A 13253-nucleotide genomic window follows, 5' to 3' on the forward strand; every position below is an offset into this window, starting at 1 on the left:
CTTCATCTGATTCATGGTTTTCCAACGTGATCATTGCAGCACCTCAGAGCCCTGAGCAGATTGTGTTGAAATGAGGAGATAACCAGAATGCCAAAAAGCATCTCCTCACTGGCCAAACCAACAGCAAAGTCAGCAGAGTCTCCTCCTCCCTGGGGAACTGCACTCACCAGACAGGCAGCAACCTCCCAGCCCCAAACAGGCAACATCTTCCAGCAGCCAAGGCCCTGGTACCTCCCCTGGAAGGCAACTCTTTGCAGAGCTACCACCAACAAAAAGGCCTCCAGACTTTCCTTCTTACTCAGCTGAACTCCTCTCCACTGCAGCTCTCATCCCAAAAATTTACTGTACCACATACAGCCTGGACCAAGCTAAATCTGCTGGCTCCCAAACAGGCTTCTTAAGCCTCTAGCAAATCAAGAGTATGATATTTGTTTCTAAATCTCCAAAGGAGGATTAGGCAGGGTGATCATAAACCTAACCAGTCTCACACCTGCCACTCACTCTTAGTGAAGGAGAGATGCATTTAGCATCTGGGAGTTGGTAGCAGATGAACCTCTTTGTCCAAGGTAGGATATAAGATTACGGTTCCCAGCTCTCCTGCTTCTTTGCCACATAGGAAAATACAGGTTTTTTTCTGTGAGACATAGAGTTGATATGATAGTTTGTTTTGGTTCTGGTGATATCATTCTTTTTTGTCAGCACCATCTCTCAGTAACTGACCTGAGGAAGGACTAGAGCAGTTAACTGTCTCCTGAAACTTTCTTCCATTACCTCCCTCTATTTCAGTGCCCTAAACAAAACATAAGGTCAGTGAGAGACTTTTTCATAATATGCTGTCCAACCTTTGATCAAAACCCCTGCATTTTCCATGATGTTTACATGGAAGTCCCACTGCAATGACATCAGAGCTTCCCAATGCCCATTTTAGCACCAATTAAAGTGGCAGTGCTCAGAGAACCATTTATCTTTATACTGTAGGAGTTCGAGCAGTGCTGTTATTACTTTTGAGGGGGAACTGTGCAGTTTCCTTGTCAATTGGTTTAGGTTGCCTAAATGAAGCCAAATTGCTGCTGCCATCCTCAGCTGCTGCTGCTGTCTGTGTGCTCCACCTTCCCCACATTCACTTTAATCCATCAGCCAAGAGCAAAACAACCTTCCCTCAGTGCACCTCCTGCAAACAGGGTAGGAAAACACCACAAAAGGGAAAAAAACCACACATCACTTGCAGCATTTTTACATGTAATAGTAACAGTCTCTTGGTGCCATCATCAGCCATGGCATTTCATTCACACAGAACACTTGTGGGCACATCACATATGCTTTTCCATTCAATGTATTTTTAAATGTTTCCCAGGCAACTGTTTCAATACAATATGCCTCCTTGGCAACCTGGTACCCGCAAATGCCATGCTAGTCTCCCTAGTCCTCTTTTTAGGTCCTCCCATCTTGGCATATAAATGTCACATGGCTGGATTTTCCATCTCCAGCCACACAGGTGTTGATCTGTCCTTGCACTTGGAAAGGCTGAATTGAAGAGATGAGTCATGCACTGGGTGCTGCACATTGGCAAATTCAGCTTTGGTGCTCTACCAGAGGGAGCAGGTTCCAAAGGCAGACTTTTTGTGGGAAAGAGAATGTCTCCTACAACTAAAATTCAGGAGAGCCCACAAAACTGTCTCCACTCAACTGACTTTCTGTGGAAGCAGCAATGAGCCTGCACTTCTCAAACTGAAATGCATGTCATCTTTATTCTCCTGACTAAGCCAGTCTTACCCAGTTCTCCTCATTTTGTGGTTTAATTGTAACACATCACATTAATGAGAAGAGTTATACTTTCCCATTTCACCACAGCCAGTGCTTAGCACTGGACCAAGTGGGTCAGTTTGGCTGAGTTACTCTTTCCAGGGCTGCATTTGCTGCCACTGGGCTGTTCAGGGGACACGTTGTGACATTAGAGTGGAACGTTTCAGCTGTGGGACATTTGCTGCTGCAGCTTTCCCTGCTGCTCTGCTCTGCAAACTGTGGTCTCTTTGGGGACACTGTCCTTTATTACATTTACCAGAATGGCCACTCTCATCCTTGAGTGAAGTCACAGACTATTTGACAAGGACAAAAAATTATCAACATGTACTCCCAAGCTAAGCACTGATTAGATAAAATAATTAAAATATAATAGTATTTCGATGGTCTAGCAAGGAACAATTTCTTCTGAACATTTTTATCTGATACAAAGCTATCACTACAGAAGCAAAGATATTTCAGAAGGTCTAAAACTACCAGTGAGCATCAGTCATCATAAAAAAAAGTTTTAATAAAAACTGCGTGTGCTTCAGCCTCAAAGTGGCACATTAAATAATAGTTCCTGCATGCAATGACATCAGGCTTTGAGAAAAACCCAACAGAAACTGTGGCATCTCTTCTTCATTGATTACTCCATAACAACAGCTGAAAATTACAATTTTTCCAAGCTATAAAATGCCTAGCACTCCAAATTCTACACCGGCAGCAAAAATCTCCTCCCTGTCTGTGAGCTGTTGTATCTGTAATAGAGACCCTGCATTACCAGCCTTTCTAATTCTTCCCAAATGCAGAAGCTCTCATTCAATGCTGCAGCTGTTGGGGAGGAAATCAGAAATAGCAGAAGGCGGATTAGTTGATAATGTACCAGTTCTTCCCCAGCAAATGCTGGCACCTGCGTTTTACACTCTCCTCTTTCCCTCAGCCCAGGAAAAGATCACTTGGTTTGTTTGGCAGGCAATTTATAGGCTTTGGTGATTGTGGAACTGCAAAAGGATTAGAATTTGTAATAATAGCCCCTTCTTCCTGAGAGCAAAAGTTAAAACTGAGGCCCACTTTACAGCAAGAATCAGGGACCATGTAAGTAAAGATTAAGCGTGTGCAGCTTGATGAGACTCAACAGGGAAGAGATAACTACACATGCTGGCACTCCATTTACAAGGAAATCCCTGCAGATAATCTGTAGGAGCATTCTGGCTTCCACAAGCTCAAATCCCTTGACCACTGGCTCAAATCCAGCCAAGGCTGATTATGGTAAAGACTACTCTCTGCATTTCTAGGAGAACTTTTTTTCTAAGACCACTAAACATTCTAATTATTAAATTAGCAAGACCCAAAATCAAGCAAGAAGTAATACGATTTCCATGCAGTGGAGGAAACAGAAGATATGATCTTGCACAAAGGGGCAAGCCCAAGAACAGGTCCTATTCTACACTTTGCCTTCCTATTCTTAGTCCATTACTGATTCTGGAAATATGCAGATGAAAAATACTAAATGCCCTTAATGGACAAAAATTTCTAGTTTGAAATCTGCAGGTAGTTACAGAAGCAGATAAAGCAAAGGATGAAAACATTCATGACATGGTTAGAGTGGGTATAATTAAATAGATATCAATCAAAAAAACCTTAGAATTTTCAGTTCAATCTATAAAATCCAAACCTTCCTACAATCTACAGTTGCCACAGAAGCAAGGTTTTCTCCTTTTGCTTTTTACAAGCAGAAGCTGGAATAATAATTTTCTCTATTCTTTTTACTATATTCTTTCATTTTGGCCCTTACTGCACAATAATCAATTTTTATGTTCCCCCATAATAAAGCTTTTGCAAATGCTGTAAGTGCTCACAGCACCACACAGCAACAGCTCCAGCATGAAGAATAGGCTACACTCCTGATGGCTGTTCTGGGAGAAGTCTTATCTAACAACATTAATCCACAGGTACAACACACAATTCAGCAGCAGAGGATTGTTCAAGGAGTATCCAAGGGGTCATAAAACATAAAACACTAACCCAAACACCACAGGAATAAAAGAAACCCTATGGCATCACTGATCATTAGCATAGATACACACGTTCAGAGTGCTTTCACAGCCCCCCGGATTTTGTTAAACCCCCGGTTTTGCATCGTTTGCTGCCTCCCTGTGGTGACAGTGCTGGGGCACAATTCACAGCGATCCTGAGTAAAATCACCCAGGGAACATTTCTTCAGCTGGTTGTGAAATCAGGTTTCTACCCCTCCTCTGTCATCTCATTTCCCACCACTTCCACAGCCAAACCCCTCTTCAGTTCACACTTTTCCTTAATTTACACCCCCTTTCTCCTGCTGTTCTTTGCTGTCTCTGCTGCCACCACCACCTTCCTCTCCACAGCAGCATAAAACCTTCACATCCAGATTCACCCTTTGCCTCTGTTCCACTTACCTTGTTCCACCTGCAGCTTTTGGGGGAACACCTTTCCCGACAAAGAAGGAAAGGAGGACAAATTTCCTGGGATCTCCTTCTACCACATTGGGAAGCAGCTTCTAAATGGCAACAAAAATGACAGGCAGAGAGCCCTGTGACTGTCCCTTGGGTGTTCCCTGGGCACTGCAGTATCTGTAACAGATATTAATGTGAGAAAAGGTTAGTCTGTGTGACAGGGGTTGGCTTTTCCACTGTTGTTTCTTTCTTCCTCGTTTTACTTCATTCTCGTTTTACTCTGCCCATCACACAGCTTAAATGCTGGCCCTCTAGCGTGACATTTTTTTATTATTTTTATTTTTCAGCTGGGCTATCTATTTTGTGAACTGATGCAGATCCCAGGAGCAACCAAACACTTTTCACTTCCAAGATTTTTATCTGCAGAAAGAAACCTGAAATGCTGCTTTAAAGTTAAGAAATTAACTCTATTACATAGAGTTAAAGGCATTATGGACAGAAACACAAAGTACCTGAGTTAGCACAGGGAAGGTGAAGGCTGGGCAGAGCCTCCCAGATCTCTGCACAGACAGAATCACCCTCAGCTGAAACACCTCTGGATTTAAACCTCAGGTTTAAATTTATGTGAATTGTCAATCCCTGGACTCTGACACCCATTTTCAAGGTTCAGATCCAATCAAAGCACATATGAAGTCATGTCAACTGTTACTTAATACATTTTTGTTGGGCTGTGTGGCCAACACAGTAATTCACAAGTGTAACTTATAATACAGTCAATACTGATGCCTCCTTTCTAGTCTGAAAAATCCAAGGATGGCGCAGTCCACAGACATCCAGCAATGTATAAATGCAATTACAGAAGAAGAATGTGGACTTGGATTGATGTCTTACCAATAGCAAATCGGTTTTATGCAAAGAGTCCTCTGTGCTGGTGCTCCCTCATTAACACCTGTTATCAAACTGGATGTATTTCCTTGTATAGTTATTTCTTGCATCAATTGTGAAGAGTTTTAACATCACAGTTACTTTCTGATCCTTTCACGCGCTGTTGGAGGATTAAGTGTTTTTCACCATTCCTCTGGTGTCTGTTTTTCACAAGGCTGCGGCCCGGGGAATGTTTAAACCCTCTCTAGCACCTTCTTTATTTCAAGCCACACGGCAACATTCCCACCAAAAATGTCAAACTGCATCACTCCAGATTCCTTAAAAGCGAAATTAGGTCAGAGGTGCGCTTCCAACCCATTTTATTTTTTGGAAGAACAGCTTTTGAGCTTGGTCCCTCACCGCAGCCCCACACCCCAGGGCGGGACCGACCAGGCCCCACCCGCCGCCATCTTGTCCCCCTCAGCCACGGGGACCACCCAGCACAGCCCTGACCCTGCCCTTCCCAACACACCAAAACCCCACAAAAACATAAAGTTTAAGGGGTAAAAGCAACACAACCAACGGGCTGTTTTTGAGGCAGACCAGCCCTCGGCGGCTGAGGGGTGCAGGGGCGGCGCGCTCTCCTCAGGCCGCCCTCAGAGCAGCTCGCCCCGCGCCGCGAGGGCGGCTCTGAGGGCGGAGAGTCCCAGCCCCGGCAGCGTGCCCGGCGCCTGAGGAAGATTAGGAGGAAGAAGCCCCAGCCGCCCTCTCTCTCAGCTCTCCCGCGGCCGCCAGCGCCGTCCCCCGGCGAGGCGCGGGGAGCCTCGGCCATGTGTGAGGAAGGAGCCGCCAAGCTGCGCCTGAAGCCCCGGACGGCGCCGCCCGCCCGTGGCCCGGAGCGCAGCCCCGGCCCCGAGCCCCCGCCGCGGCCCCGGTGAGTGGGACCGGGGGATCGGGTCGCTCCGGGGGCCAGCGTGCACCGCCCCGCCACTCGCGGCGTTTCGCGGTCAGATCTGTGTCTGTTAAAAGTTATATCATAAAACACCGCCCGTAGCGCCTTTAAAAAATAGAGATAAAGCTGCAGGATAAAGCACAGCGGGCCCCACGCCTTCCGCACGTTCCTCGGAACAGAAAAGCACTGGCGAGGGCAGGGCCTGAGAAATGTCAGTGTATGAAAACTCAGTTTTCTCTCTTCAAGAATACAGCTCACAGGAGCGCAGAAATATTTCCTGTTTTTTCCAGCCCTGGAATTGGGGAGGACTGAAGGCAGCGAGTGGCTCGGCCGTGTCCCTCCCACCACGGGCTGTGGGAGTTTGATCACTCTGCTCTTTGAGGACAAGTTTTTTGTAATTTCTTCCCTGTGCAGCTTCATTCCTGGACAGCGACCCAAGAGAACACATCAGGAAGAATCCTGGGAATACCATTGTGACATTAGCAATCCATCCTTCCCCTGGAACTGTCTTTTTACAACATTACCTTTTAGTGCTTGTAGTTCGATTAAATCAAGTTGTTTGGGAAGATAATCGATAATTTCAAATGGCAGAGTGGGAATGTCCGGACATAGGAACCGATGCAATTGTGTGAGCCACTCTCAGTGTAAACACTTCCATGATTTCTGTGCTCAGCAGGTGTTGAGTTTGGTATTTGAGAAGATAAAAACAGTGGCTGCACTGACCTGTTTCACTTGGAAGTGACGATAGTGATAGATACCTACTGCTCATTTGTTACAAGCACAAAGGAAAGCATTTAGATGTTAAATTTTTGCTACCTGTACAAATTACATGTCATATAAAGCTGCAAAAAATAGTTTCCTGGCTCAATAATGTCTTTGTCTTCCAGAAAAAAGAGGCAAACTAGTATCAGTATTTTCTTTCTTCTCTCCCACCTTCAAACTGTTGGACTGTGTCTTTACAGGCCATCGACTGACAGATGTTCCTGGTTTGAAAAGGAAGAATTAAACGAGTATGAGAAAACATGGCTTTTGCTACTGAAAGACATCAATCAAGATTCACACTGCACAAACTGGGACACAGTGCCCAGCTTTCCAGAGTTCGTGGAAAAGGTGGTGTGCTGTATCCTTGTTTTTGCACTTTGTTTCCTGCTTCCAATAGCGACAGCCTGGTTAATGGGAAACAACCTGAAATAGCTTTGAGAGATGTGGGCTTTCAGCTCTTTAATCCCTGTGTGCAGTGGTGTGGCTGGGCATGGTGTGGCAGGGAATATAAGGACAGCTACAAGAGGCTTTTTTTGCAGTAGGGCAAATTCTTTCTTTGCTGGGAAAAGGGAGCCTGTGGAAGGATGCTGACTGCCTTAAACACCAGCATCTCCCTAAGGAATGAAACTGAAAAAGGCAAACTGTAATGGAGGGCTTAATTACACAGAACCCACCCTGACATCATTCCAGTGACATTAGGCAAGATCACAACATAAAAATCAGTCCTTATAAAGTACTTTTTTCCCCTCCTGAACAGCAGCAGGTTTTTGTTTTCATCCTTAGTTTCTATGGAACATGAGTATCCATTGTATCAGTTTAGAAATATTAAGAGAAAACCCATATTCCATGAGCTCCAGGAAGTTCCTGGAGGAGGAACATAAATAAAATGTTCTTTTCTTCCCTGTAGTTCAGCTTTCTCAGTATTTGCAATGTGTTCCCAAAGCCTGGGCTTAGGTATTGATTAAGCTACATTTGCTTAAGACATTCTCTGTGTGTGTTTGTGTTGTAGAAACAACAGGAAAAGAGTCCAGAACACCAGGAAGTCTTTACAGTGGGAATAAAAGACTTTAAGTGGGTACCATTCCCATCTTTTCACAAAGAAGAATGTCTGAACCCCAAGGATCTGAACTCCCAGCAGCCAACACAGAGCCAGAGCAATGAATTGCATAAAGGACAAGGCCAAGCAGATAAACTGAAAAGTTTCTCCACCAGTACAGATCAAGCCAAAACTGTATCTGGAGCAGACACAAAAGGTGTTTCAGAGCTGGATGTGAGTCCTAAATCATGTAAAGACCCTGGGCACAGCAGGTCAGCACACCCCTCAGCCTTGCTACAAAGCCCTGCAGAGGCTTTGAACCCTCAGCAGCACCACACAGAGACTGCACAGAACAGCAGGGCAGACAGGAGGGAAAAGGGTGAGGAAAAGCCTCAAATCCAAACACATCAGGGGGATCTTCCAGCAGGGGAGACCACGGGGGTGCCTGTGGAAAAGCCTCAGCTTGGGAGTGCTCCTGGAGCTGAGAGCCATGAGGAGAAGATGGAACAGCAGAGTGACACAGCTTCAGCTCTTGATAGTTGTCCAATGTGTCTGATGCAGTTTAGTGGAAGGTAAGTTTGTGTTTTGGTTTTTTTTCATAACTTTCCCACAAATGGACCCCAGCAGGTTCTGGATGCATCCTCCATACAAAATAACAAAAGCAGACAAAACTACTACTGTAAGGTCCTTTTTAGCTGTCAGAATTACCCACTTTAATCCTATTTACAAGTTGAGTATCTGCTCTATAGTAAGAACTGTTAACACAATTTCATAGTACTTCAGAGTTGCTGAAAATGTGCTTTTTCACAGGTCCTCTGTGCCTGCAAGCTATATTAATATTTAGATAATTTTGGTCATTCTGTCAAGAAACTTAGACAGAAAGGCTTCAAATGCATCAGGTCTCCATATTCAGGTCTGTGCTACTCAGCTCCAGTTTGAGCAGCAGTAACAGCAAGGGTGGGAGGTTTTGGAGGATTTGGGCACAGGAGTGACTGCCCCACTAAGGTACCAGAACACTTCTAGCAGAGAGTAAAGAACAGTCAATAAAGGATGTGACTGTTTCTGTGTTTGCAGGCTCTCCCAGCTGGACATCGATGGCCACCTTGCCAGGTGCTTGTCTGAAAGTGCAGATGATGTCATGTGGTAAATCCAGAAGAGTGGAGAGCAAAGGGACAAGGCCAAGGATGAAGCTTCCTCAAAGGGAAAGGAAAAAAATGTGTCAAGGAAGCACATCCTTGTCTCTGATTTAAACCAGTAACTCAATAGAAGGAGAAGTGCCACCTGCCTATTTGTTTGTTTGTTTTAAAGCCTCTCAACTGCACATTAAGTAGTTCTAGTTCTGAAAATGGTGCTCTGGGATGTCCCTGAGACCCTCAGGGAAACCAGGCTGGGTGCTCCTGGAAATCCCTGGGGCTTTGTCTGATGCACCACAGTTCTGAATTTCTCAGGACAGAAGAAAACAGCTGAGCAAAAGACAGCTGTTACTTACTCTAATCCAAAAGTTGGTTTTCTTTGTTTGTTTTTTCTAAACAGATAATCTGTGAAAATAAACTCAATTAAAATGTGATTCGAATTTGGCTTTTTTTTTTTTTTTGTTGTTTTAATACCTAAGTATAATTGTACAATTGATCCTGGGAGGGTAGCTATTTAATAAGAGAAAACACAAAATAAAGGATGTGGGGTTTTTATATTTCTGAAGGAGCCCAGCTAAATTCAAAACCTTCCAGTGCAGGTTCAGTCAGGATCAATGTTAAACAGGTGATTAATACAACTGGGCTAATGAGGCTGCAGAAGGAACACTTCTGCCAGAGTCTCAATGCTGAGCTGCAAAGTGAGATTTAACAATCAGTGAGCCAAAAGAGGTGATTTTTGTACCAGTTCCACACAGCCACCCCCCAGCCACCACCAAGGGCTGAGAGCAGGGATCAGCCAGAGCCTGGGAGGGGCTCAGGAGGCTCAGCTGCTCTTTGTCACTCCAAGAGGAGCAGGGAAACAGGAAAACACTTGCTGAGCCTGGGAATGACAATAAATGACATTTAGTGACAGTTCAGTCAGCACAAAACCAAGGGATGAGATCACTGACCTGCTCTGGTTTATTTCCCTGTGCCCTGGACCTGGGACTCTGTTCATTCTGTATCTGAGTACAATATAAAAACACAGAGAGGCTCCAGCAGATTGAATTTACAGTGGGGTCTGTTTCAGAAGTTGGACACAGCCCAGTTCACTGATAAATAATAACAGTCTATTAACTTTTTCATTAAAGTCTTTAATAGATGTGCAAGAATATAAATGATCTCAGCTGTTATGGATTAGTATACCATCTTCTGCACAATTAAAACTGGTCAGCAAAGATCCCAACTAATTAATTATACAAAACTACAAGAACATATTTACTGTTTTACAATCATTAAATTAGCTAGAATTTTCATTTACTATTTCAAATAAGACAACTATATATCATTACCAGATCCATTTGTAATATATTAGGATTTTTTTTTCCAAACCACACATTTAATTACATCCTTCATTTTTCTTTTATTTATAAAACAAGTACTTTATATAAAAAATTTCCCCTTCATCATGAACAGAACATTATTCAAACACTTGCACATGAGCAACCAAACTTGTACCCAGCAAACTATTTGGCAACACAGCAACATTGTAAATGCCTGAAAATTCTTAAATAAAAATCAAATAGTCTTTACAATGTTTGATTAGCAAAATGTGTCTTTCTAGTCTTCCTTCCCTCCCTCCCAAAATGTTCTGAAACCTAGAAAAAAGGTTAAAAAAAACCCCAACGCACATTTCTAATATTTCCAGTTTAAAGTTCCATGCCCTGGCATGTCAAAGGACAGCTTTAACCTGTCACAGTTCTATTCATGAGCTGCCTGCAGTCACTGATCACTACTGATTAACTTTAGTACCAGGGGAGTTGAAAACACTGAACGGGAAATTATTCAGGGGAAATAAAATAATAGGGAAAAGGGGATAAAGGAGCAATTAAAAAGTGTCAGATCACATTTAAAAGGTAATGTTGCCTTTAGTAGATAATAAAGTATCTAAAGTCCAGGCATTTGAGGCAAGTACTTTTTTACTAGTTAAATTATTTAGTGCTGATTAAAACACATTTTGCTGAATATGAAAAGCTACAGTCCAACAGAGAAACCCACAACTGAAACCTGAATGGGATTCATAGAACTAAACAACCACAGGTCTGCATAATTGTGGCTAAGGAGGGGATACAAAACCTAGATTGTTAATCAATGATTAATTGAATATTTCAAACAATGTTTTGGCAGTCTGGTCCTAGCACCTCATGACTTGGATGTGAATCCCAAAGATGTCATGTTCAGCACCTAATGCAATGCTGTACCCTGAGAAAACCATAGGTTAATGTAAAGAAAGTGAAAGTGTCACAATTTATCCTGTGTTTTACACCCAGTCAGGTGAGATGCCACAGCACAGGGTTTGTTTTCCCTCCCCCCAGCAGCCCTGGAGGCAGCAGAGCCTCGCTGCTGTCCCAGGGCTGAGCCCCAGGAGCTCTGGCAGCTCCTGAGCCCTCCCCTGCCCCTGGCTCCCCTGGCACCCCCCAGGTCCCTCCAGAAGGGATTCCACAGTTGTCTTTTGCTTCTTCCAATTTCTTAGGTTTTTCTTCCATTAAAAGAATTGTACTACTTTGATGCAAATAATTTGCTGAAAGATCCCATTCTCTGCTGCAGAATGATTAGTTATTAATGTACACTGAGCAACTGTAAGCAGTTTATCATAAGCAGGAGGTGTGCTTTATCAGGAAGGTGGATTTTATCTTATGGTTATTCTAGATTTACTACTTAAACTTTAAGGCTATGCTTTACTATGCTTTTGTTCTACATTTGAATATTTGTATTGTTGATAAAAATACTTTTCAAAAATCTAATATACAACACAATATCATTGTAGGTGTAGGCACTGCTTAAGTATGTTTAGAAATCCTTTGTGTGCAAATTTAGTTTTCTTCAATCTCTACATTTTGGTAAATTTGGAGTTTAAGACAACAGATTCTGAAATTGATACAGTAAATTCTAATTTGGAATTAATCTCACCGAGTCACTCTGCATTCCAAATTCTGTAAAAATGCAACTAAACATCAGGCTGCAGCTGTGAACTGTATGTTTCAGATGGAAATATTACTTAATATTAACAAGCAGAACTTACCAGGTGTAAGAACGTCCCAAATACGTAATAATCCTTCAATGCAGTTTATCCATTTAGGCACTTAAATCTTGTACCCAAATTTATGTTTTGATTGCTAATAAAACACAACTCCTTTTAAATATATCTGAGATGTTTAGACAGGTACCACTTGTGAAAAAAGGCATCAAAAATAAGCTTCAACACCACCATAATATATTTTATTCTTCAGGATGTTACACTGTAATACTCTTCAACTGGGAGCTCATTGCATCAAATGTTTGTAGAAAGTGTGTGGATCTCAAAGTTTCTCATGATCTCCTTTCGCAGGGATGCAATGAACGTTTGAATCCTTCATGATACAGGCACAAAATGCAAATTCCTTCATTAATGAAGCCAGTTGTGTCAGTGCCCAGAACTTAAGAATCACTAAGTGGCAGAGGACACCCACCAAAATCATTATTCTCTTCTTTGATTTTCAGCAGCAAATTTGTTTTTAGATCATTGGTCTCCATCCAGTGACCAGTCCCCAGCCTCGCATGCATATACTGTAGTTAAGGATAAATTAATGTCATTCACACTGTCCCCAACGAGGTCATTCCTTCATACTGTTTCTTCTGTTGACAGCAACAATGGATTAATATATTCAAATCCTTCAAATTCTGACTGATCTATTCGCTTTATTATATCTCTGAAAAACAAATGAGAGCAGTGTTTAGTTTATTAGAGCACTGGGCAGTCTTCTATCTTATAGTAAGTTATACAAGATACAAAGAATTTCAAATTTACTGTAAAGTGACAATGTTCTGCCAGCAAGTACATGGCCTCTCAGTGATTTGCAGGTAATTTCTGAATTAATTTCTAGCAAAGCAGCACGTACTCATCATCTGGGGTGAGCTGCACGGGCTCGCTGGTGAACTGCGTGTCGAAGTTATCCAACCCATAATCGTCCGTGATCTGCGGCTGGAACGGGGGCGTCATCTGCTTCTTCTCCAGCTACCCAAAATATGGGGGAAAGGGAAAAATTACAGTGTGGAAGAGTTACAGCATCCCTCAGGAAACTCAAATCCAGCTGCTGTAAATGATATTGGATAGGAACATCGAAATACCGAGTAGTACACCCTACACACCAGGCAACAGACACCAATACAATTACTGCTCTGCATTTTAAAATTAAAATCCACAACTAATTCAGCCTTTTAAGTCTTCTCTAAATTGGTAGATTAGCCTCAGGATTGATAAATTCCCACAGTGC

The 13253-nt window shown here is 42.9% G+C and overlaps 2 protein-coding genes across 2 annotated transcripts in view; one reads left to right on the forward strand and one right to left on the reverse strand.

The window, feature by feature from the left end:
- The first annotated feature begins 5813 nt into the window (after positions 1–5813).
- Positions 5814–9395, forward strand: FAAP20 (FA core complex associated protein 20). Its single transcript, XM_056508133.1, has 4 exons — positions 5814–6012; positions 6993–7140; positions 7802–8400; positions 8903–9395. Exons 1-4 carry the CDS (start codon positions 5909–5911, stop codon positions 8973–8975), a joined length of 924 nt encoding a protein of 307 aa, XP_056364108.1. The 5' UTR covers positions 5814–5908; the 3' UTR covers positions 8976–9395.
- Positions 9396–12192: 2797 nt separating this feature from the next.
- Positions 12193–13253, reverse strand: part of PRKCZ (protein kinase C zeta) — a 38751-nt gene continuing 37690 nt past the window's right edge. The window contains exons 18-19 of the mRNA XM_056508192.1: positions 12879–12994; positions 12193–12689 (exon numbers count right to left, since the gene is read on the reverse strand). Of these exons, the coding sequence (XP_056364167.1) occupies positions 12602–12689; positions 12879–12994 (204 nt within the window). The 3' untranslated portion in view covers positions 12193–12601. The remainder of the gene's footprint in view (positions 12690–12878; positions 12995–13253) is intronic.

The sequence above is a fragment of the Oenanthe melanoleuca genome, chromosome 21 (genome assembly GCF_029582105.1).
Source record: "Oenanthe melanoleuca isolate GR-GAL-2019-014 chromosome 21, OMel1.0, whole genome shotgun sequence".
Lineage (NCBI taxonomy): Eukaryota > Metazoa > Chordata > Aves > Passeriformes > Muscicapidae > Oenanthe > Oenanthe melanoleuca.